The 24,981-nt window shown below is 42.3% G+C and overlaps 1 protein-coding gene and 1 long non-coding RNA gene across 2 annotated transcripts in view; one reads left to right on the forward strand and one right to left on the reverse strand.

Annotated features, from left to right (window-relative positions):
* The window catches only part of LOC123017262, a 731,707-nt gene that overhangs the window by 309,607 nt on the left and 397,119 nt on the right, over positions 1-24,981 (forward strand). The window lies entirely within an intron of this gene.
* On the reverse strand, positions 11,545-24,333 carry QDPR (quinoid dihydropteridine reductase). The gene is made up of 7 exons (XM_044418516.1): positions 24,148-24,333; positions 23,341-23,433; positions 21,640-21,736; positions 18,998-19,138; positions 17,152-17,260; positions 15,018-15,101; positions 11,545-13,618 (listed from the first exon to the last, which is right to left on the reverse strand). Exons 1-7 carry the CDS (start codon positions 24,238-24,240, stop codon positions 13,513-13,515), a joined length of 723 nt encoding a protein of 240 aa, XP_044274451.1. The 5' UTR covers positions 24,241-24,333; the 3' UTR covers positions 11,545-13,512.

Here is a 24,981-nt window from a genome sequence, read left to right on the forward strand (position 1 = left end):
AAATAGTTCACACTTGCATGCATTCCTTCTTGATTTCAGGAGGTGAATGTGTGAACTATCTCAAGGCAAAATTATTGGAAATTTTCCTTGGCTCCTTAGAGATGTACATATTGAAAGAACTATTTTTTTCTTTCTTTTTCTTTTTGCTGCTGCTGGGTGCCCATGGCTTCTCTTGACCTTCACTCTTCAGGCACACATGGTTGTCTCCAAATCCAGTGCTAACCTTGCCTTCTTCTGTGCCCCTTCAGGAAGACTGTCAGCCTTTTTTTCTGCTCCTTTTGGCATTATATAATGCAATATTTCTCCGCTCACCTTTAAACAAAACCAATCAATAAAAAATGTGAAAACTGCTTTGGGAAAAGAGAGGGAAGGGACTTTGCAAGGGATGGACAATTCAAAATAAGTTCAAAATAAGCAGTTATTTCAGTTCGAAATAAACGTGTTCTCCCAAGTTCAAATGTACTTGGGAGATGGCCTATCAGAGAGGGCTCAAGATGTCCTGTGAATAGTACATCTTGGTCCAATGCACTCAGATCTTGCACCTCTTCTTGCATGGCAATGGGTTTAATCCAGTCAAAGGACCACTATACTGGTTTTCCATATTATCTTGTTACAGTTGAATGGATTAAGCTCGTTGCCATTGAAGAAGAATGCCATGATTATACCAATGGAGCATTCTCCTTGCACTCTTTATTTTTTCCCTCGTTCATTCCTTTTTCCTTGTCCAATGCTGTACATCGGACAAAAATGGGGCAACTATGATTGCACAAATGGAATGGGATTCCACAAATCATAGCCTCTAAATCAAGCTGTGATGACTTACTGACACCATTGTATGTTGCACTCAATAGGTAGCATGCTCAGGTACCTGCTAGTGCTATAGAGAGGTCATTAGATTAACTGCCCAGTTTATATGTAAGGATTTTTGGTTTTGAATATTATTCACTACTATTTAACAGAGGGACATTCACGAAGATGGAAAATCACCACTATGTGGCAAGTGTAAATACAGTGCTAGCATTTTTAGAGTACATTTTTGCTTTAATTAATTATCTGATTTATGGAAATCCAAATCATTGTCCTTATTGAAGTTCTGAAGCTGCAGGAGTAGAGCAGAAAATAATTAAAAGAAATAATAATACTAAATAAAAATATGATGCTAATATAGGGTAGATCTACAACAATGAGATCCTAAGGAGTTTGAAGATCTGATTATCAGTTTGCTAATCATACAAGAAGCACTTCAATTAATTTTTTACAGAAAGAAAAGGCGGGGGCAATTTGCTACAATAGAATGCTGTATTTTGGTAACTCTGTTCCTTCTTCTGGATCACTAGCGACTCCCAGTGGTAAAATGTAACAATGGCATAGAACTTGAGGAAAGATCTACATATTTTGTAATCAGTTTAACAGCATTTTGAGGCAGGAACTGATTGATTAGAGGGAACACCAGCCTCTGCTTTAATAATGATGATGATGATGATGATGATGATGATGATGATGATGATGATGATGATGGAGGAGAAGAAATAACTGCCCCAAACAGACTGTTTAAATTCTATTGCTGTCTTTTTGTGTGTGTGGCATCTTGTTTGGTGCAGATACCTAGCAATTCACCAATGCTAAGCCAAGGATAGTGACTGTGTGGCCCTCTAGACATCGTTAGAGTGCAACTTATATCAGCCTTGCCAGCATAGCCAATGGTGAGGGATCATGGGACATACAGTACAAGAACATGTGGAGGGCCACACATTGCCCATTCCTTCCTCAGGAGAGGACACAACACCCAGCCCATTTTACCTGAGTCATACATAACAATACTGACTCGTGTTATGTGCAACCTAAATTTATGGAATAACTGAAAAAGAACTTACGGTTTGTTGTTGGTTTGTGAATGTTGAGTTGATTATACTATACTATTGGTTGCCAATAGGTGTGAACTCAAAATTGTAGGCAGTTCATGGGTGGTTCCCTAGGCAACTGAGGCAGCAAGAAAGAGTGACATGGAAGGCAATTAGACTCCTTTTATGCCTGTGCCACTACGGCAATTGGGATATGGGGAGGAAGCAAACAAATGAGGCAGGAAACCAACAGCCCAGGGATTGTGAAAAGAAACCATGGTTTATTCAATCATCTGCCAGACAACCCCTGGGTAGATTTAAATAGATCATGAGTGAGCATTATATGCAGGCCAGGTCTTTCCTGACCTTCCTGATCAAAATGCTGCCACATTGTAGGTCACACAAACCTTACAAGACTTTTGATGCCAAGTTTTGCAATCTTTATTTGGGTGGTAGATGGAGATGGCAGGAGAAGGACACTAAGCGACTCTCTTGCACTGCCGTCCCCTCCAGGACCTGTGTCAGGGCATTCATACAGAAGGCCTGAGCTGAATCTGAGATGAAAGGTCAATGTCTGATTTCTCACTATTTGGCCAATGACCACACTCAACAAATATGTTTCAATGTTTGAATGTATTTTTTATTTGACCATTTGACAGTATATAATTATGCTAAATATGTAGAGTAATTATGTTAAATGGATAGAATCCTGCCAATACAATGAAAGGGCCTTTTATTCCAATGCAAATATTTATTTAGATATCAAGGGTTTTAAAGTCTACAATAAAGTCTTAAAATCCATATGAAAAATAAAGCTTGAGTAACCATGAAAACAGAATACAAAAAAGAGCAATACCATAAGAACAACATTCCTAATTTAACAATAAAATGAATTAAAACATGGAATTAAGACATTCTTTAAACCAATGTGCAGCCACCAGTGGGACTCTCTGCCTACACTTGTGGGACCAGCTGTTTGCAAAATGGAGCTTTTTGTGCGCCTAAATATAGCCACAGAAATGAGTGGAAGTGCTCATTTCTGGCCTATGACGGTGCTCTGCTGACATGCCCTATTCCAGAAACAACCCCTTATGCTCATTTTGGGGGTTTAGAATTGCAAAATCCCCATTGCACAAGCACAGTTCACAGTGTCCTCCAAGTGGGAGAGTGTTCAGAATAACTGAAATAATTATAAGAATTCTTGCAAGACATTCTGTGCTGCTTTTTGCTTCAAGCCTTTACACTTGGGAACAGAACTAACGGGCCTTGCTCTCCAATGGATCAGGATGACCCAAGTGCTAGATCTGAAGGCTCAGGCTAAAAGTGGGCAAGTACCTTGAGGCTGACAGCAAGTAACAACCTGGTTTGGACATGACTATTCAACATTTCTTTAGTGTCAACAGCACCCAAGATATACAGGCCAGCCTGGGCAAGACATGCCAAGCCTGCATGGCACATGGTCTCTTGTTGAGGTGACTGCTAAACGTTTAAGAATACTTATCATTATCTATCCTGCCTTTGCCTTCAGCAAATGCAGCCCAAGAGGTAGCTGTAGATAGATATCAAGTACAGTTAGGCTAAAATGGTTTTTCTCTTTCCTGGCACTAGCAAAGCTGATAGCTGCAGGAAGAGACAGTTCCATCTCAGACAACAGTCTAGAAATCTCTAGCTGGGCAAAGCAGGTGACACCACACTGCAATCGCTACTAGTTGTGATGCCAAGCTCTCAGATCACTGCTCTCACTTTAATTAGTCTGTGCCAATTTTTCTAAGAAAAGCCATCAGACTGGCTGGGCTCACACAAGCACCGCCACCCAGCATTGCTTATTTAAGCCATGTGCATAGCCATTCTGAATCTTCAGCCCTTAGCAACGGTTGGCATGGTGTATCGTGTCATCTGAACCCAGGTAGTTGCAGTTGTGTGAGGGTCTGCTGTAAGGCTATTTGAGGGATAGTTAACCCTCAGACAACCTCTGCCACCAGGTTCAGATGACATGGCAAACCATGCAAAGCCCCTCCAGGGCCTGAATATTCAAAATGACCACTGAAACATGGCACACACCAGCTGCTACACTGGGCTGCGGTGTCCACGTGAACCGATCCTATGAGTCTTTGACTGGTCATTGACTGCTTGTTGGCTCAGGCTACTTGCTCATCTTTGGAGCTGAGTGCCTGTCGGGAAGAAGTCAAGAAGACAGTATTCATATGGTTTTTTGTGGTGAGCCTGTGTTGCAAAGAGTGACAACAACTCTTCAGGAGAGTAAGAGGTGACAACTCAAAATAGTGCAGAGCTCATTTGTATGCCACCTTGCTAGGCATACAGCCAGTATTTGATAGATCACATCTGAGAACAATTTGTGAGGCCAAGGGGGTAATCACTCCTGTCATTTGGTTTCTGTGTTAATAGGAAGTATTCTTAATCTCAAGAAGAAAATCAGTAAGCTGATGCTACCATCCAAGGTTCACTTTACATTGGAGAATAAGAAGCCAGTCTACATCCAGATGTTGGTTGTTCCTCACAAAGATTACATTAAGAAGGGGGAAGATTACTTCTGCCTTGGTAAGCACTTAAGATTGTCTCTTAGTGAACAAATGACTGTTTTGTATGGTTTACACAATGAGGGATGAACAATGCCACATTTCTAACACAAGATCTTACCCAATTATTGAGGAAAACTAAACTATAAATGTTTGGTGCATTTGCATCCGGTAACACCCAACTCTGACAATAAGCCGCACTGGGTTGGTTGTTATGTAGATAATCCATGATGGGCCTAACAGATGATCACCATAGGTTGTTGGCACCCCACCCCCTCAGTCTTCCCATAGGTACACTGTGTTTGGACCAACTTGTCTTCCCAATCCCTGCCACAACTATGAGCAGTTGTTGGCTTATCACAGCCTTTTCCCCCTTTTTTCCACAGTGCCCAAAAAGCGGGGTGGAAAACAGTTTTGCTCTTCTTAAGCATGTAGAGACTTGGGCAGGTCTGGCTTACCTTAACAATCTGGTTTGCCCTAAGGATTGTCAGGGTGACCATAAAAAGTAAAGGACCATGTTGCAAAAGGGGTATAAATCACAGTCTTTTGCAGGCAGACCATTCATGTCTTTTGTTTCTCTGGAGAGCTGTCAAGAGAAACCAAATGGGAATGGGGAACTGTTGGAGCTCCTTGGATCAGGGAGCAAGGGGTGGTACCTGCCAGTACTACTTGCTGCTAGGAGCAAGGCCTTTTCAGTACCGGCACCTCCCCCGTGGGACTGTCTTCTCAGTGAGATCATTCACACCCCAGTCTTGCATTTCTTCAAGCCCATAAAGGCGTTTAGTTGGATATCTGTTTCATGCAGCTTTCTTATGCAGTTCTTTTGCACAAGCCAGTATGTTGTTTCATGTGTTTGACTTTATATAGTTTTTAAACTTTGTTAATCTTGTTTTTGTGATCTTCACTTTGTGAATTGCTTTGAATCCACCTGGTGGGATAAAAAAGGGGTTAAGTTTTAAAATAAAAAGTACACACATAAATACATACATACATATATTCCAGCTCAGGACATTTTTGATACTTTAACAGGAACTTGGTCTGCAGACATTACAAAAATATTATGTTACATTTTCCGACACTGACATTACTAAGCATGTCTACAATTCAAAACCCAGAGAAAATGAAAAACAGGATTTGAGAGGAGTATGAAAAAGACCGCTGGAAGAAGGGCAGATTTCTTGATGTCAGCAAGAAATGAACATCAGAACAGCGCGTGCAATCCTTGGCTCAGCCTCAGTAAATGTAATTTTGCTTGAAGTCAGTGCAGTTCCCTGTTCAAAAAACAGGCCATGGCCTCTCAGAGCAGTCAACATACATTCCAAATAGCAAAACAACAAAATAACAGTAATCAATCACATAAAAACTAAAATAAGGAACAGAAGGAATTCAGAATAAAAGCCAGATCAAACACTTCATAGAATGCAACAGTCTAAATCGCCTGGATGAATAACAAGGCCTTCACTGACTGCCAAAAACCTATCGAGCTCAGTACTTCCCCAGAGAGGGTGTCCCAGACCTGGGGCACCAGAACTGAGAAGACCTCATCACAAGGCATCTCCTACTTCATTTTCACAAGTAGGGGGACTCTGAATGGGGCTTCTGATGAAAATTCCAGCTGCATGTTAATGTAAAAAAGGCAGTCTTTAAGGCACCTAGTCCTAATTGGTTCAAGGCGTTCAAAGTTTGAAATCAATAATTTTAATTTGGCTAGGAAATTCACCAGGAGCTTTTTATTCCCCCTTGCGTCCAAAACTAGTAAGATGTGTTCCACATTGTCAATTGCAGTAACAATAAGGCTCATATGTTTTGAACTAACACCCTTTTATCAATTATCTTCAATACCATGTATTGCAGTGATCCAAATGGGATATTAGCAGAATATGAACAATTGTGATCAAACTGTCTCAGTCCAGAAAAGGTTGTAGGTGGGAAAGTTGCTTCAAACCATTGATGATACTTGGACCTTGAAAGATTGGGCTGCAGTTAATAGTAATTTGCTATTACAAATCTTGGCCTTCAAGGAGTGCATCCTCATCCAAAACAAGCCAACTCTTACAGGTCCACACAGCATGACAACCCCCAAGCAGCCTTACCATATATTATAGGTTATGAAAAGTTTGTTTATCCCTCAACCAACCCTTGTTGCCTGAGTATGAATGACATGGCAAGCAATGACTAGTATTTGCATGTGCCATGGCAACCCACAGTGGATTTTCATGTCACTGGAACCAGATCAATATCATATTTTTGTTCTTTTAAAAAATCCATCCCATTGACTGAAGTAGTACATTTTATTTATAATGTATTTATTTATTAGATTGACATAACATGTAGCTTCTCCCTCACTGTCATTGCTCAGAACCTCACCTCAGACAACACAATAACACACATTCAGAGAGTGAGTATGAACTGAGTGTGAGCTGACATTGAACCATGGATTGTCAAAGTGTGGGTTGTTGAGTTGTCTGAATCCAGGTGTGCTAACAAGAGAATCCCTGGTTTTGGGTTTATAAAATATGGGTTGTTCACCATGCTTCACTCTCTCAGCTGGTTTAAGACATTATACCCTGTATTTCAACAACTACCTGGGTCTCATTGACAACTCATACTGGATCTATACTCTAATGTGTGGGTTATTGTGTTGTTTGAACCCACTGATCTAGCACTTATGTGGTAGGGAGGACAGAGTAATGCCCCACACAATTCAACAGCACTCAAAAGAATGGGATGTAAATCAACAGGAACAGCTGCAACCTAACAAAATTTGTTTGGCAGGATATGCTACCTCACAGTACAAGGACTCTGGCTCTGTTGGTTGAAATGAGCTGTTTGTAACTACTCTGTTTAGAAGTTTAAACAGCTGTTACCAGCATACAAGGCTTATGAGCAGGTCAGATGGTGGCATTGTTTATGGGATGGAGTTCAACAGTATTAAAAATGATGACCTATGAAAAGACTGTGAACATCACATGTGTAAGAAACTGGCATGCATGTATAGGTAAGCAGTGCAGAGTGAAAGTGAGGAGTAGGGATCTGTTTTTCTTTATGTAATACTTTTTCACTGGTTGGTCTAGCACATAACGTTTAACATTACAAGGACAAATAGCAGCAAGCTTTGGACTCATACATTCCTCTGTCTGCCAGGCTGCAAGAAGCTTGGAAGCTTTTGCTTCTATTTTACATCACCTGAAGCTTTTCCTGTGGTTAGTTACACTTAAATATGGAAGTAAGCCAACTTGAAGCCATAGTTGAAGCTGGCTTGTTTGCATGAACCATAGATAAGATTTAACTACACTTTAAGGTTTGGACATAATGCCAAACTGTGGTTAATCTAAAAGAGAACTGGAAGGGGGAAGCAACAGGGAGGGGCACATGAGCCCAAGATGAGTTGTGGCATAAATGTTTAGTATTAGATGTCATTTGGGCTTGTGGAGCAAAACATCTTCACTGTCTTATTTTTTTTAAAAAAGTTACTAACTTCAGTCCCTCTGGGATGTTTCATCAATCACAGCTGGCATTTAAGAACTAGATGTTATTTTTCTCTTATTTAGCAGCTTCTGTAGTGAACGATAGGTTAAGTTATCAATGGAGCACAGGAGATGAGGGTTGCCTGCTGGGATCTCCCAGTTATGAATGGGCCTGCCTTGACATGTTAAAGATTTGGCCTAGTAAGTATCAAACAATAATCAACATTACTTTAGCTTTGTGTTTGAAATTGCCAAATTAAGCCTCTCATCTCACTAGGTAGCTGCTGCTCTCCTGAATGTTGTGCTTAATCTTGCAAAAGTTGAAGGCTGCTTTTTCTTTCAGATTAGACGGGTATGTTTACTTGCGATAACTATTTTGGTGTTGCTACATTGATATGCAAGGTGAACATAAAGACAGGTATGTTTTACTCCTGTTATCTACAGCACTGATATTCTAAAATGTAGCACAATGTCTTTATTCTGTGATGTTCTTCCAAGATAGTGCTAAATACATAATAAAAACATGACATTGCATTGATAGCAATTTAAGGTTAAGCAGGCAGTTAAGAAAATCTACAAATTACTTTTATTAATCTTGAGGAATTATTTCACTTGCATAAAGCTACCTTCTTCCACATAGCATGGATGCAGACATAATACCATCTCCCTTAACTGCAGTTAACACAAGAACAACCAGTCACAAGATTGTGAAGTCCCTTCCTTTTCTGTAGCTGTTTATTTTTAATTTATATACCACCCATAGCCTCTTCTTCTTCTTGCCTCTGCTGCTGCTGCTTCTGTTGTTGTTGTTGTTCTAAATTGTGAACCACCCAGAAAGCTTTGGATATTAGGCAGTACTATCATCATCGTCATCATCCCAGTTAAGCAATCATTGTTAATACCAGCATGAATCCAGTTCCTTGCTTAGGGGGACCTTAGAATCATTATTTGGCTGCAGTTGGTAACAAACTCTGGTTAAAAGGTAACCTGGTTAGTTAAGTGAATTCATTGTGATTACATTGCTAATGGGTGTTAGGAGGAGGGGATTGAATCCACAGAATTCAATTCAACTTGGGGGAAATTCAATGTTCCAGTCTGACCCAGAACACTGGAGGTAACAGAGGAGAAGTTACCTCATGCCACCATTTTTCTGTTGCCTCTCTTTATTTTTTTTAAAGTAATTACTAATGAACTTCTTCTCTCTGGGCTGTTTCATTTGTCATAGCAGAACTGGCAGATATAAGATTACATTCAGTAGACCATTGCTACAGATCCATAGTCCACTATGAGCATACATGACCATCCAGCCGTGTTCTGTTCAGAACTGGCCTTTATTTATGGTACAGTTATGATTGAGGATGCAATTTGGTGGCCTCCTGACAACACTCAACAAAGGAAGTCAAGGGTGGGGTACACTGGGTTGTTGTGCAGGGGATGTCGACAGCGGGGCTGGCCTTATCATGAAGCCAGGTGAGGCTTCATCAGATACTACAATGGGGGCAGCGGGGAATGGCAGGTGATCAGAAAAGGCCCAGCAGCTCCTGTTGCGCTGTGGCACTTGACACACCAATAAAGGAGCTAGTTGTTCTCTGGAACAGCTGTCTGCCCATAGCTGTCTATTCTGCTATATTGGCCTGAGGGCCCTCTAAGCTTTTGCTTCTGCTGTTGAAAGACAAGGCTGTGGAGTCATAAGAGCATGCCCAGGTTTCATGAGACTTGGCTGCCTGGGCTCTCACAAGACCCACACAGACAGAGGACCTGAAGCAGTGGCAGCAAGGACAAAGGCAACGCACATGCTTGCCTCAGGCAGCAGTAGGCTTTGGGTCAGGACCAGGCTACTACACAGCCTACCTGTACTCTCTACATCTTGAATGTCTGAATCGGGCTCCCCTGTTTTTGCCATCCTGAATTCCTTATTTTTGAAGGCCCAAGGAAGAATTCACCACAACCTCCACCCACAGCCAAAGCTCCACCTTGCCCTCCCGCTGTGTTAAGTTGCCACCCCATAATGCCTTGGGGCATCAGAAACTATGGAGGTCTCCTGGTTCTACCTGCTGAAACCTTAAGGCTGGCACCAGAAGGGATGCTTCCGTCACTGGCATTGAGGTCTGCCCTTTGGCCAAGGCAGGATCCTGCCAAGCTGAAACAGACTTAACCACTCAGTTAATAATTCACTAGCCTAAAGTGGACTTTCAGGTATCGATCAGGCAGAAGAGGCCTCTGCCAGCTCATCAGTGACTTGCCTCAACAAACTGATTCTGCCCCTTCAAAGACAGTCACTGTGAAAGACAAAGACAGTCACAAACTGTGAAAGAAACTTGCCTAGACAGCTGGAATGGGGCTGTATAAGAGCCAAGCAAAGTGTGCACATAAATGAGACTGTAATATACACAAAAATGGCAACAGAATTAGTTCTGCACTTCATCTTAGAGGATAAGACACTCTGAAGAAATAGTGATAAAGAGGCTAAATCTATGTTGCTGAAAAAGTATGCAAGCTTTTAGCATTACACTGAACTTTTATCAAGAAAAGCTTCCAGCAGGTTGCAAGTTACACTAGTCTCTTCATCAAACATAATATCATAAACTCAAATGTGAAAGGACACGTTCTCCAAAAGAGGGGCTGGCAACCTTTGGCCCAATTTCAAAAGCATGCTGCAAGCCCTGTCCACCACTAGTATTTGACCTTTGTGGGAGGGCAGCCTTCTATGGAAAAAGTTTCCTGTATCTACTTTAACATATTACTTTGTTTCACTCTGAAAACTTTTTCGAAAAAGTCATTGAACTGTTTTAGAAACATGGCTAAAGTGGCATTTTTGGCTGACAATGATTTTCCATTCCTCCCCATTTTTATAACATCTTGCCTGAAGAAGAGATCTGTTGATCTCAAAAGTTTGCACAATAAATGTATTACACTAATATGAATTGTGGACATCTTTTAAAGAAACTATCTCCTTTCCCATTTTAATGATTGGCTTTTGCCATTTCCCTTCCCATTGCACTACTACAATTTTTGGTCATCATTTTGCTTCTTGGAAAAAAGGCTAACTCATCCCAGCACCAAGATCCTTGTGTACAGGCTGTAAGCCCAAGAAGCAGGATTTACTAGAAGCCTAAATCAGAAAGCAGATCCTTTTTGTTGATAACTGCATGTTATACATATGCAGTACCCTTAAGATGTAGCCCTCTATATGCATTCAATCATACAATCAAGGCATTAGGATTTCTTTCGTAAGGTGATGGCCCTATTTGATATAAGGACCAATGAATTCAGTGGGGTTTACTCATCAGTAAATATTCTTAAAATTGCACTGATGATCTGTGAGGAAACGAAGTTACCATGTGAATTTCTGTTTACTAACTCAGTGAGGTGCCCAGCCAGGGTGGCATCAAAACACTCCAGGGAAGTTAAGAGCAGAAAGATGAAGCTTGGAAACAGTTCAGTTCCTTACTCAGCTGTAGGCTTTCTAAGTGAGTACAGAGAAAGTTAAAAGTTGATGGAGAAAGTCTTTGCTGTTGTAAAGATTCTCCTCTCCTGTGGTATAACCTTGAGGGCCAGAAACTTGGTTGTTTTTCTGCCAGTTCATCCATTCAAAGGTGGTATTACGAAGCTCACTTCCCAATTTAAAGAATATATGATTAAGATAACCGGAAATCAAAGGCCATATTAAAATAAGAAAATAACTTGTGCTAGACTGGCTCCTAAACAACACATTTATTTAGCACAAAATTCAAGACATTCATGACAGAACCATAGCCACTGTAGGGCGCTCCCTTCTTCCAGGTTTTAAAATCACCATAACTGGTTACACAAGGTACATACACAATCCAGTCGGGCAGGTAGTGAGGTGGTTTGCTGGTGGCCATGTCCCAACGATACCCACAATGGACTGAAGGTGGAGACAGTCTTCCCCAGCCTGGTGTCCAATTGTATTGGACTGCAATTCCCATGCTTGTGCTGGCTGTGAAGGGTGGGCATTAGAGCCCAACCATTTTCCCCAGCAAGAGCCAGCAGAGGGAAGGCTGAGGCGGGGCGGGGGACACTCCTTTGACACTGTGCCAGCGTGCGGCTGCTGAATGCCATGGGCCTTCAGTGCCGGCAGGAGCTGCTGGCCGGGCTTGCGCAGTGCTGGCTGAGCTGCGTCCTCCCTCCTCTGCTCCTCTCCTCTGGTCACAGGGAAGGAGCTGTGCTTTCCCCTCGTAGGCGGGTGTCCTGGCAAGTCAAATGCTTCAGTGGCTGCAGTGACAGCAATGGCAGCTGCTGCTGCTGCATATAACAAATGCACAAAACTGGGCAGGCTTCTGTCACAGCAGAATATGGCTTCAGTCACCAACATATTCTTGCAACGTAACTCTTCACCACCATCACAATGGTCTGGCACAGAGACAGGGAACATACAGGCCACACGGACAAGCACAATACAATTTTTAAGGCAAAATAATGCTTCTCTCTTCTAGCCTTGACTTTATCAAAAATTTCCTTTTCCAAATATTTAGGTAGACAACACCCACAATTACACACTGCCTGAAATGACGACTGCAGACTTCGTTTAGAAGCTAGGACTGGAAAACACAAGCCAATGTCCTCTGCCCTTGATGTAAGCAAGCCTCTGAACATGGAGGCTCGCCTGGTCACTGCTATCTCCCCTCCCCTCCCCTCCCCTGTACACTGCCCTTCTGGGCTATCCAAGTGATGGAAAGGAAGGAGGAGCAGAGGAGCCTGGGTGCAAGCCACTGTCCCCAGCTTGCTCCCCTCCCTCCTCCCAGCACACCCCAGTTCTTCCTCTCAAAAGCCGATTTCTCAGCTCAGAGAGGCCACCAGTGCTATGAAACCAGTTGCCCAGAGAGGGCTCTTCCACACTAGAGACGTACAAAAAGGGTCATGAAAGTGGGATGGTGTAAACTGGTGGCCTGCAACATCAGGGGTTGGACTCGATGGCCTTCTTGGCCCCTTCCAACTCTACTATTCAATGATTCTATTCTTTCCACACTGGATGTGAGGGGGTGGGGGCTCCACATTCAGAGACCCAGCTACAAAGCCACAGGAGTTGAGACTGCAAATAAACCTATTTCCCCACCCCACAGACAATTTGAGAGGTCATAAAATAGTGTTTTTAATGTTTCAGTGTTTTCTCAATTTTCCAGCTGTTTTTACTTTGAGTCTTCCACAGAACTTTTTGAAAGAGTTAGAATGTGTAGGAGGGAAGGTAGCAGAACTGTATGTTTGGTCAAGGTTAACACAGAGCAATACATAATGATACCAATGAGGTCCATCCAGATGACATTCAAGTTGACAAATCACAGGAACAGAGAAAGATCAGCAAGGAGCGCACACAGGCATGTCATTCAGTTTACCGCCATTTTACCCATCAGATTGTTACCTGCTTTTTTTAAGGCTCGAAGGAATTCCCTAGAAATGTGCTGTAAAATTAGGCTATTAGTTAAACTTGTGACACTGAGACCTGATTTAAATACAAGAGATGTCGTGCTGTCTGATAATTAAAGCACGGCATACACACATCTAGCAACACACATACCACCTCAGGTCTTTCCCCACAAATAAGATCATCTAACTGGCATAAACAGAAATTAAGCACATGAACTACACATGCGCACACTTTACATCTCCATGACTTCATCACTGTTGGCACAAAATGTCCATCTTGGCTCACAGGTGGGCCTCCATAAGCTCAGTTTTTCCTCCTGTTGTTACCACCTGGATCAGACTTCCAGAGCCTGGCCGTTTTTTTCCAGTCACCCAGTCATAAAAGGTTCTGTTCAAAAACAAACATTTTGAGAGTAAATGCCATTTCTGCAGCTCCATTTTCTAAATGCTCTTTGAACGACCTTTATGAATTGTAGACAAATGTCAACAATACTATGACCAGCTTGCCCCACAATTCATTTTACTTCACATCCTGTCTATGTCTATGTAGAAGCAAGTCCCACTATGTTAAAAGGGGCTTACTCCTCATCTGTGTTTAGGATTAAGGCCCTAATGGTTTCATTTTCAGATGTTTGATTTGTACCTGTTAACTCTTATGCAAGACTGGCCTATGGAGGACTTGTTAATAAAATACTACAATACATGGCATGCACAGAGCTTCATCAAAAGCAGGCAGGCCCTTCACAAGGAGGTATTTATTTATTTATACCATTTTTATGCTGCCCAATTCACAAAAAGCCTTGGGGCGGCTTCCAACCTTAATAAATAAACATAAACGAACAGTTATATAATTAGAGTTAAAAAATTGGAAACATCTCGGCATGTACATAAAAACCCAATAAATACAATTCATAAATTAACAATTAAAATAACTTTTAAATAAAAAGGTCTTGGCCTGGCGCCGAAAAATAAATAACAACGGCGCCAGGTGGACCTCTCTGGGGAGCGCATTCCATAGGTGGGGCGCCACCACAGAGAAGGCCCTCCTCCAGGTACTCACCCTCCTAGTATCTTTCAGGGAGGGTTCCCGGAGAAGGGCCTCCGCCGCCGATCTCAAGGGAAGGCATATATGGACGTAAGCGTTCCTTTAGATAACCAGGTCCCAAGCCATTGAGGGCTTTACAAGTGATAACCAACACCTTGAACTGGGCCCGGACTTCAATAGGGAGCCAGTGAAGCTGACGGAGAACTAGGGTTATATGAGAACAACACCCAGTCCCCATCAGCAACCTGGCAGCTCTGTTTTACAGGTAACAATAATACAGGTAGCCTGTATTATTCCCTTTTTAGAGACAAGACTGGTCTGTGTTTCCGGAAGTCCCACCTAGGTACTGACTTTGCTGTATCCACTAAACAATGCTGCTCATGTAAGGCAGAAAACTGCTTTAGACAGGGATACTGCACAGCATGCGATGTAGCAGTGGGCAAGCCATGGCCTACAGACCCCTTGTGGTCCTCTGCTGCTCTCGGTGTAGCCCACCAAGCCCCCAGTAGCTCTACTCACTTTTTTCCTGCATGCTGAGATAAGCATGGTAGAAAGAGAGAAAGAGTGTGGAGAGTGTGCATGTGCATGTATGCAGTCTCTGAGCCTCCCTCTCCATCAGGCCCCTTAGGGCCAAAAAGGTAGCCTGCCCCTATGCACCATGCACAGAAACACAGTACATCATCTAGGATCTCTCGTTCTTGCTTGCTCTCGCTCTCGAGCAGGGAAGCCTCTGTTTACTCACTCAGCAATAAAATCTAATGGTGTCCAGGAGCTGAAATCTGCGTCAGGCATGGATTTCCTGTTCATCGGTGTATCCAAGGTAACCCTGGGATAAAAGCAGATAAGCCTGTCACTCGTGTTGGTGTATCTGATAAATGTTGCCTGCATATTCCCTTGCTGCAACACAGAACATTCTGGATGGTCAGTGGCAGAGGAAATTCTTTTTATTCAGAATTTGTTCTTACTCAATATACAGAAACAAAAACAAGCATTTGTTATTTGCATGCAGGCATTTATTATCCCAAAGGCAATATTGCATATACTGCCCAAATGCATGTAAGAAATCCAGGACAGCCGTTTCAACAGAGCAGTGTTTGGAGCACAGGCTGAGTGCCCAGCATTCCTCCCCCGGCCCCCAGGTACTTCTCCATCTCAGTCTCACCCAACTGCAGACTGCTTGTTGAAAAGCCACGGAGCCAAAAATTACTCATTCCTCCATTTCCTCCACTTCCCTCAGCTACTGCTACACCCAAAATCACATCCTTCCATAGCTACTTTTCAATTTCCCTTTATGGAGCTTCCTTACATAAGCTTGCTGGCTATAAATTGTTTAAGTGATGTTGTGATGCTGAGAAACACACGATAACTACAGTCTTCAAACAGATGCCCAGGAACAAGTGGTATGGGTTTCAGATGCTAATTAAACATTATTTTCTGAGGGAAGCACCTGACATAAACTAATCCCATCTTATCCTTGTCACAGCAAAACATCCTTGATATGCTATTGAGAATATTTTGAACAATGAGAAACAAATCTTTTCTTTAGGCAAAGTCAGAAGAATTAGCTAACACAACCTTTATGACAAGATAAACAGTGCAGAAGACTTGGAGATATGGTCATAAATGCAAAGAAGGGACTCATTCTGAGGAGCCACACCTGGAGTCAGTTTGGGGTTCAGGTTTAGGGTTGCGGTCTGCACATGAGCAGCTTACCTGGGGTGACTTTCCCTGCAAGGGTATCTTGCCATGGCACTGGCCACCATTCTGAAAATAGGGCTTGTGTACCATAGCATGTCATCAAGCCTGAGTCTGGTAAAGGTGCATTGTCCAGGTGGTAAACAAGCCACCCAGAACACCTAAAAATCAGAATCAGCTAGAAAGCTCCCATAGATAGAGGAGGCTCTCCATGTATAGAAGCTGAAGAAAGCAAAGCTTTCTTTCCTACATTTAGAACACCGAAATGGGAGCTTATCTAGCCTGCATATACATTATCCCATTTTGCTCATGGGAGAACTGAGACTGAAAGGGAGTAATGCCTAATGCTCCTTCCTGAGTTTAAGGTAAATCTGAACTAGGGTTTTCCCAGTGTATAGCTTAATCTCTTAGCTGCTGTGCCACAAAAAGCAAGAGCAATTCAACACAAGAAAGCACCATGAAAGCCTTAACTTTAAGGTGCTATCTTCAAATATTAGTTATTTAGGGCCATAGTTATTGTGATGACTGTAAGCTCCTAAATTCAGGCATTTCTGGTCATCCTATGTTGAGTGAGAATAACAGCAGAGGTGAGCTATGCCTTCCTGCCCTCTTGCTGTGCATTCAGTGCTAGACAGATTTTTTGCCCAAACAACTGAAACATTTTGTAGAGAGAACAAGGAGGATGGAGAGGCCTCGGGATCGCTCGTATCTTGATAGCCATAGTCTGCTCCCCTCCCATGAAAATGCCTTCTTCCCCCACTCTCTCTGGTTGCTCTTCTGCCTGTGGAAAGTCATGGTTCTTCCCATGCTGTCTGTGAATGGGGGACGGGCTGAAGCTGATTCCCAGCACCAAGGCTGAAGTGCTTTCTCCAGTTCTGGACCAAAGAATCCCAAAACACCCAATCACCCCCTCCTATACTATTCTAGGGACCACAGGATTGCTTCTTCCAAGGCTTTAGCAAGGTAACATTGAATGTTAATAAAATTAAGAATTAACTGGCAAGAAATTTGCTTCTCTTCCATGCAGCCATCCTCATACCTGTGCAATTTCAAGTCATGGTGCCAAGTGTTCAAACACATTGGGAACCGATAATTTGTGTGCCGCACACTGTATTTATCTGGCATGTCAACAGCTTCATGCTAAAAACCAAACCAGGCAATTCCAGATGGGAACTACTTACGGCAGGATGGCAACCGCAGCAGACCCAGGGGGCAAACCACTACTTGATCCAGAAAGACTCTGACAGAGCTGATGGACTGCTGCTTTGGCCATGCCATAACCAATCATTCCTAAAAAGAAGCAGAAAAAGCATCAAGGGTTGAGATAAAGAAGACAGTGTGCATCAGCTTTCTCCAATCTGGTACCCACCAGATGTTTTGGTCTGCAGCTCCCAGAATTCCCGACAACTGACCATGCTAGCTGGGGCTGATGGAAGCTGACGTCCAAAACATCTCAAGAGCACCCTGTTGGAAAAGGCTGGCATATACTAGGAAAGTGCTGTTAATGTTCCCATAGTATCACCATATGTCATTTTCTTAGGATTTCTTAATCAAAACAAGTAACAAGCTTACTTGTTTGGGGGATCTTCAGGTAGAAATGCTTGGAGGCACATACCTAACCTTGAAATCCCATCTACATGGTTGCACAGGACTGTTATGGACTGGGAAGATACCACTGTACAGCCCTTGCAATAAACATGGTGCAGGCTGAATTAAAGGACTGCAGTGTACGCAATGTCAGAGGGCTGAAAAAGCCAATGGCTTGCCCATGTTTGCCTATTTTAATTTCTTTATTTTCCTATTCATGCCCAAGAATCATACAGACACATAACTATAACAAAGACCTCAGAATACACAGCAAGACTAACCTATATTGAAGATATCAAATATGGAGACAAGCCAGTCAAACTCAAATGCATTTAAGCTCTGCTGAAGCTCAGCTCAAGGGAGACTTGGACTGCTATCTTTAACACACTTACTAGGGAATAAACTTTATTAGACATTGCACAACTTACTGTACTTCATGCTGTTAAGTAAGTTTTCCATTTCATTAAAATTAAGTGTACTTCCAGCTCTCTCCTCTTTATTCAAAACACTTAATTCACTGTAATCTACTCAATGGTACATTTACCTGACTTCTCAATACATGTGTTCAGGATTCTGCTGCAGAGTTACTGTGCTGTCCGCACATACTTGAACTCAGTGGAGCTTACTTCCAAATGAATATGCTCATCTGATTTTGCAAATGCATTTAAGATCATGTCCCAAGTTACTTCTTAGGCTTCTTTTCTAATGAGATATTGCCAATGCTTCCCTGTTTTGTCTATACGTCTATTAACGAGGACTGTGTACACCACAATTTTGTATGAGTGCAGAGAAGTAGGATGACATATTCACTTCTGAAAAATATCAGCATTCATGTCTTAAAGCTGCTAGTTATTATGGCTGTGAAGGTGTCTTTGGAAGTACGCATGCAAGGCCTCAAAGCCAGGAGGTGTCTTGAATAAGGGTCCCAGAGGTGAGAGGCAGGCATTCTTTCCTTCCACATGCAGTATGTCTTGTGTTCTCTGGACAAATCTGAATTTTTAAAATAAATTACACAGTATCCTGCCTGCACTTTATTATCCTGTTTCCAGACTCTCTTTTGCAAAAGCAGCAGACATGAAACAAAGATGGCTAAGACCATTTCATAACTATTGACAAAGACTGAAGTTCAAATGTAGACTCCAAAGTAAACAAGCAGAATCATGGCTAACATTGAAGAAGCACAATATATGTTTCATCTTAGCTTCTCTCACAAATCTGAAACAAATATATCATAAGTTTTGTACTTTTTCAAGCTATAGTGCACTTAATAAATCTAAATATACAGCAACATTTCATCCAAAGCATTTTAGCTGATCTCTTTCAAGGGTGAACTCTGTTACCAAATGTCTTCCAAGGTGAATTCAACAACCAACACTGCGTTACAGACAATCTGGAAGACCCAGAAGCAAGGGGACCATGCCATTATATTCTACATTTTACCTGGAGTCCCAGATAATGCTGCTTTTGCCCCGGTTAGGGTCAACAAGCCCCCTTCCTTCAGGTGCCTGGTGGCCAGGTGGCCAGAAATAGTTGATGTCCAAACACTTTGCTTCCACATCAAGTCACTGTTTTTGTATACAGCTGGGAGACAAAAAGTTGCAGGATATATTTAGTCATCAAGAATGCAATGATACATATTACTCTTTGTTCCAGGCTGCTACGTGCAAAACCAACTCTGTTGGAATTGTGAGATCTCTCTCTTCTCCCTTAGTTTGTCAGATTTCTACCTCTGCATTAGAAGCTGAAAACAACTCAAACACTTTTCATAGTCAGATCTCCTTATCTTTAGCATCATGAACACTTTGCTAGGCAGGCCAGAATAATTTAGCAGGTCCAGTATCTAACATGAATATTGATGCTCCATTCCACATTCTACACAATTTAGCTTCCATGAGGGGAAAATTATAGCCTGCCAAACCAGATTTAACTTGGTTTGTAGGCAACACACAAACCACAATCTCTTGGTTCAAACTTCACAGGGAAGTTGTGGTTTAACAAGCCAGGAAGCCTTCTCTAATGCCAGGCATGCAAGAGGAAGTGGAAGAAGCATTCAAACTTGCCCCAGTCCAAAATAAAGTGCATTAGTTGGTTGAACCAGGAATGTTATGTCTGAACAGGGCCAATGATTATGGACATTGAACATCTGAAAAATATTACACGCATGCTTCAGATTTACAGACGAGCTGAGGGTCACTCATTTCTTTGAGAAATGATCTGATGTGCTTTTTAAAAATGTATGAATATAACAATCTTCCCTCAAGTCTTTAATGACTACAGTGATGGCCAGTAGAAACTGCTTTGCAGTATTATGTAAAACCCAGTTTTTTACTTCAGACATTACTTACTAACTTCTTGAATTTAATGGAAAACAAGCACCAAACCACCAGAAAACATCCAATGCACTTTGATCTCTTTAAATGTCAGACAGAACTGCATGTGGAAAATATATCTGGCAACGATGTGAAGAAATGTGTTTTCAGTAGCAGTCTCTTTATTGTTTCAATATCATTCCAGTGGAAAAAACTGTTGCACATGTTATTGTTCAAGTACTTTATAGCATGCCAAAACAGTGTGGTCTTGGGATTGAATTCTGTTCAGCAGCACCAGGGGAACATCAAGTAAATTGTAAGCTACCTAGGAAGGCCTTGGCAATTATAGGTGGCCTATAAATATATGTAAATAGACAGACAGACAGGCAGACAGAGGCCTGGTTCAACAGTGGCCTAGTTCAGTTGTGCTAAAAATTTCCGTGGTCACAGTTGCTCCAGATGCTGTAAAACTCCCAACACAGGCATCACCAATGGTGCAGCTTCATAGAGGAAACTAATCTTTCACCTGGCACAACTACTCAGAGGGTGGAAGCAACCTGTGGCACCATAATGGCCCTCCACTTTTTTCTTCTCCTATCAACACAGTTGCGATCAGGCCATTCATACCCTTACATGGAGGGTTTTAAAACCTTCTCACTGGATCTAAGAATTTGTAAGAGCCTGTGCAGCTGTTGCTGTTTTCATTTTATTATTGCAAATTTCAAAATCAGAACCAAACCCCAACCAAAAGGGGGGAAAAACAAAATATTGCACATTTCATACATGAGATTCATGGCCAGGTGCTGTATTCTAGAGAGAACCCTTATCCCAGCAGGCCCTTGGCTTCCTCTTTACCTTCCCATGGAAGTATACCCACATCACTGGCTTGATCAGTACTATATTTAGTTGAATGTGATCTAACACCGGATGATGATGATGATACCCTCCCTCTTTTTCAGGGATTTTCCAGAGAAACAGAAAGTCTAGACCGCCATCTGAGAGGAATGGTTTAACTTGGAAGTCCTGCACTGAGCAGGAGGTTGGACCCAATGGTCCTCTGGCTCCTTCCAACTCTAGGTACTGTATGTTCCTATGATTTACTTATTAATCAGGTGTAGCTTCCAAACAAGTGTTTGCAAACAGGAGCTTGTTGCATTTACATTGTCACATTTGAAGCTACAGATGAGCCTGACTTAGTATGCTGGGGAAATACTTGTGTTCCAAGAACCAAAAGTACCTTCTGCCACCCAATTTTACCACCTCTGTAAACTCCAGTCAAGCATCAAAATAAAGCTAAGGCTATTTAGCAAAGAGCTTTTCAGTTATGGAGCATGTTTTAGCTCAGGCATAACATAACATGCTTGCTAAAAGTTTAATGGGGAGGGGGACAAAAGTATTCTGGGTCTGGATACAACCCCCTCAGCATGAGGTGGCCATTCCTGATTTAACAGATCTTTGAGGCATATCTTAACAAATTTAATGGAATGTAGTGACACTGATAATGCAATCCTATACATATCCACTGGGTAGTAAGTCCCTTGCAGTTCAGTAGGACTTACTCCCAGGTCAGTATGTACAAATCTTCAGGCTAGGTGAGATGTTTACTTAGAGGTGTAACATTTTAATTGACCTCCATTGTATCTTAGTATAGATTGAACAAAGCTCTTGCATACATTCCCTCTTCATGCATAAATAAAAAGCCATTCTAAAAGCTGTTCTAAAAGGCAAAGCAGAAAGAAATTCTTCAACTACATTCATGCATTTGCAGCTTACATTTCGCTTTTGCGCTGCCTCCAGCCCATCCTCCAGCTACACAAAAGATAGCATCGACCTTTTTTTCACCCAGGAGCTTCTCAACATCTTCTGTCACCTTTAAACATGTGAAGATGAATAATTGGTACAAGGATATTGTTTGAAACTTGTAAACATTCCAGCTTAACTTACTGATTCTAGGGCTTATTTTCCAGTTAGGTCTTATTTTGGGGAAACAGGGTACGATCTAAAAACACCTTTAAGCTGTTTGCAAAATGATATAAATACGTTACAGTGTGTTGTAATATACATTAACGTACAATTAGATTTTAATAATAGCTGAAACAAGTATATAGAACATGGATCAAATCATAAAACCATGACACCATACTCAAGCTGCATACGACACTCACACAGGGAAGCCCTGGCCTGGGTGAAAAGATCAGTCTTTGGGTGGCAGAAAAAGCATGCAACAGTTGGCGCTTCCCAAACACTACAGCTGAGAGGCCATTCTGTAAGGTGGCTGCAAGCACAGAAAAGTGGTTTTGTGTTGCCCCAAGATGGCAATCTGTGGGTCATGGTACAACCATACAACCAGCAAGACCTCTTCCAATAACCTTAATGATTTCATAAGTTTGTATTAGGCAAGGCTTCTGTCAGGTAGCAACCTGTCAGCTGTTCAGGACTGTTATTTGCTAATGGCAAGACCTCATACTTCTTTCTATCATGTCAAGGTTGGCCCTCAGAACCAGCAAAAAGTGACAAAAAATTTGAGGATTTGCTTCATAAGAACAGCAGACATCAACTGAAGCATGCAAGGCAGGTATAGCAATACTTATGCTCAGTTTAAAAGCAATGGGACTCAGCATCACAGTCAACTTGAATTAAAAAAACAACTACCAACTTAATTCCTGTGAAAAGAGGGAGACAAATGTTTATGGACTTGGCTTAATATCATCTCTTGCTTCCCAGGACTTAGTCAGGGAACCAGTTGTTAGTCATCAATTCTGTTTTGATCAAATGGCTGCAATAGAAGAGATACCACTGAGCAAGGGCAAAGGGCCTTTGCCTCCTTTTTAAGTAACCTCAAAAAAGACTCCACCTATCCAGAATTAGAAGGCAGAGCTTGCAGAACACAGGAACCTGCTTCGGTGGCACATGTCTTCTTAGGAGGCAAGCCAATCAATACATACAGGAAAAGCAACAGAAATGGCTAAAAGACAAGTGAGATTTGAATCGGTTAGGTTAAGAGCACCTGAAATATATGCTTCCAGTTATACCATAACATCTGTTTAAAGTACACCACAACATATATAATGAACTGGGAAGAGGCTTAGTTCTGCTGTACTCGAGGCTGTGGATCATTTAACTGGGCTGAAGTTCAGTAATATTCCTTTCCACCATTCTGACACTGGGTCTCTACCTTTAACAACTGCTTGACAGGCATAGGCATTCAAAAAGTGTAGCAACCCCCCCCCCCAACAAGGCAATTCAGTGAATAGTGAGAGCTGCAGCGAACTTTCTGTATGGTGTATTGCTGATAAATGTGCAAGGCCCAGGTGTGAAAACCCTCCCCAAAAGGAATGAATGCAGCATACACAGAGCGTTAGTTTAGGTACCTAATCCCAACATAAAAATCCAGAAAAAGTTACTCAAATATTCTTTTGATTTTATTTGAATTGCTAAAAAAGGTGGGGGCATAAAGAAAACAATGCAAGTTACCTGATTTGCTTGTTCAGTAAACGAATCACTCATTTTCACAACTATGTTGGCACATGCTTCTTCATTTTCTGCTAAGTCAATGCTGGCCACCCACTGATAAAACACAAGATACCCCCCCACCACAGTAATTTTAAGGTCATTATTTATTTGCAATATTTTCAAATACATTTTAGACAGGAAGGTGTGGAAAAAGACAAGTATCAATTCTTTAGCTGCAGTTTTTTTTACATATATTTACATATACTGCAGGTCAACACATTTCACTCATCTTACACATTCATATAACTCTGGGGCCCAAACTCAAATCTTGTCAGAGGGTTTCTTTCTCCCTTCTCTTTGTTGCAGGGCAAATGAAGGGTCGAGGACTGAGCAAGGCAGCGTAAAAAAAGAAGATCCCGTTGTTACTTCCCTGGCAATTTTTGAGGATTATTCTCTTGCTATTAATGAACAGGCTTTTTTTCCCTTTTAATGAGCCACGTTTGTCAGCCAAGCTATATTAATGGAAAAGTGGGATTTTTAACGAAAGATGTTGACCGACTCCACTGCAGAACAAGAATTTCTACAGGTGCATTTCCCAACCTGGTGCCCTCCAGATGTGTTGGCACTACGATTCCCAGCATCTCTACCTGCCATGCTGAGGATGAATGGACTAGTCCAAGAGGACTAGGTTCCATTAGGATTCTGGTTTTTTAAAGCATTCACATTTTACGCACGTTTCACGCCCCCTTACAAAAGACAGCCGACTTGAAGAAATTAGATGCCTTCCCCGTTCGATACGTCCCCAACTCCTGCAGAAAGAAAGTTTACCCAGTCCTTCGCTCGGAAGTACTGCACGCATTTGGAGCCCAGGGCGCCCCGACCACCGTAGACGAGCACCCGGTGCGCTTCCGCCGCTGCCATCTTCCCGCTTGCTTGCTTGCTGCACCCCCGCGGCGCCTCTCTCGCCCTCCGCAAGGATTTGCCAGCACGCCTAGCTGCTCCGTCAGCCAGCAGGAGGGCCTCCTACCGGCGGGGGCGGGGCGAGGCGAGGCCAATCCCCTTCAGCTTCCTTCCTGCTCCGCCGGTGAGTGACAGAAACAGCCCGACCCGTGAGCGGCGAGGGGGAGTGTCCGCGTGAAAATGTTTCCGTCCGATTTAAAGGGAGCTTCTCTTGATGTTTCATTGGACCAAGTATGTATACATAATCCAGAGGAGGATTCCCCCATTCCATAAAATGAGTGCATAAGCATCAGCTTTTCAATAGTGTGCAGTTCATCTCAAAATTAAGAATAATACATCCATAAGTAATAACATAATGCCAAGATGTCAAGATAATCACTGCTAAATCATAGAGACAACAAAGCAGGCCAAAATAGAAGATGCACCAACTCTTTAAAATGCTTCCAATACTCTAAAATGGTGGGAAGCATGTGGTCCTCTGGATGTTGCTGAACTGCAACTCCCATTAGCCCCAGCCAGCCTTACCAATGGTGTGGGATAGACAGACACCATCTGGAGTGCTACATGTTCCCACACTGTCCCAAGCTTTTATCACTGTCAAGATTCTGGGTGGTTCTGTTGCCCCAAATGGCCCAACCATGGGCCTTTTGTTCCTCATTTTCCTGCACTCATCCCAATATCATAACAATTGGAATCCACCCA

Source organism: Varanus komodoensis, unplaced genomic scaffold (assembly GCF_004798865.1).
Source record: "Varanus komodoensis strain SLA01 unplaced genomic scaffold, ASM479886v1 scaffold9, whole genome shotgun sequence".
In the NCBI taxonomy this organism is placed as follows: Eukaryota; Metazoa; Chordata; class Lepidosauria; order Squamata; family Varanidae; genus Varanus; species Varanus komodoensis.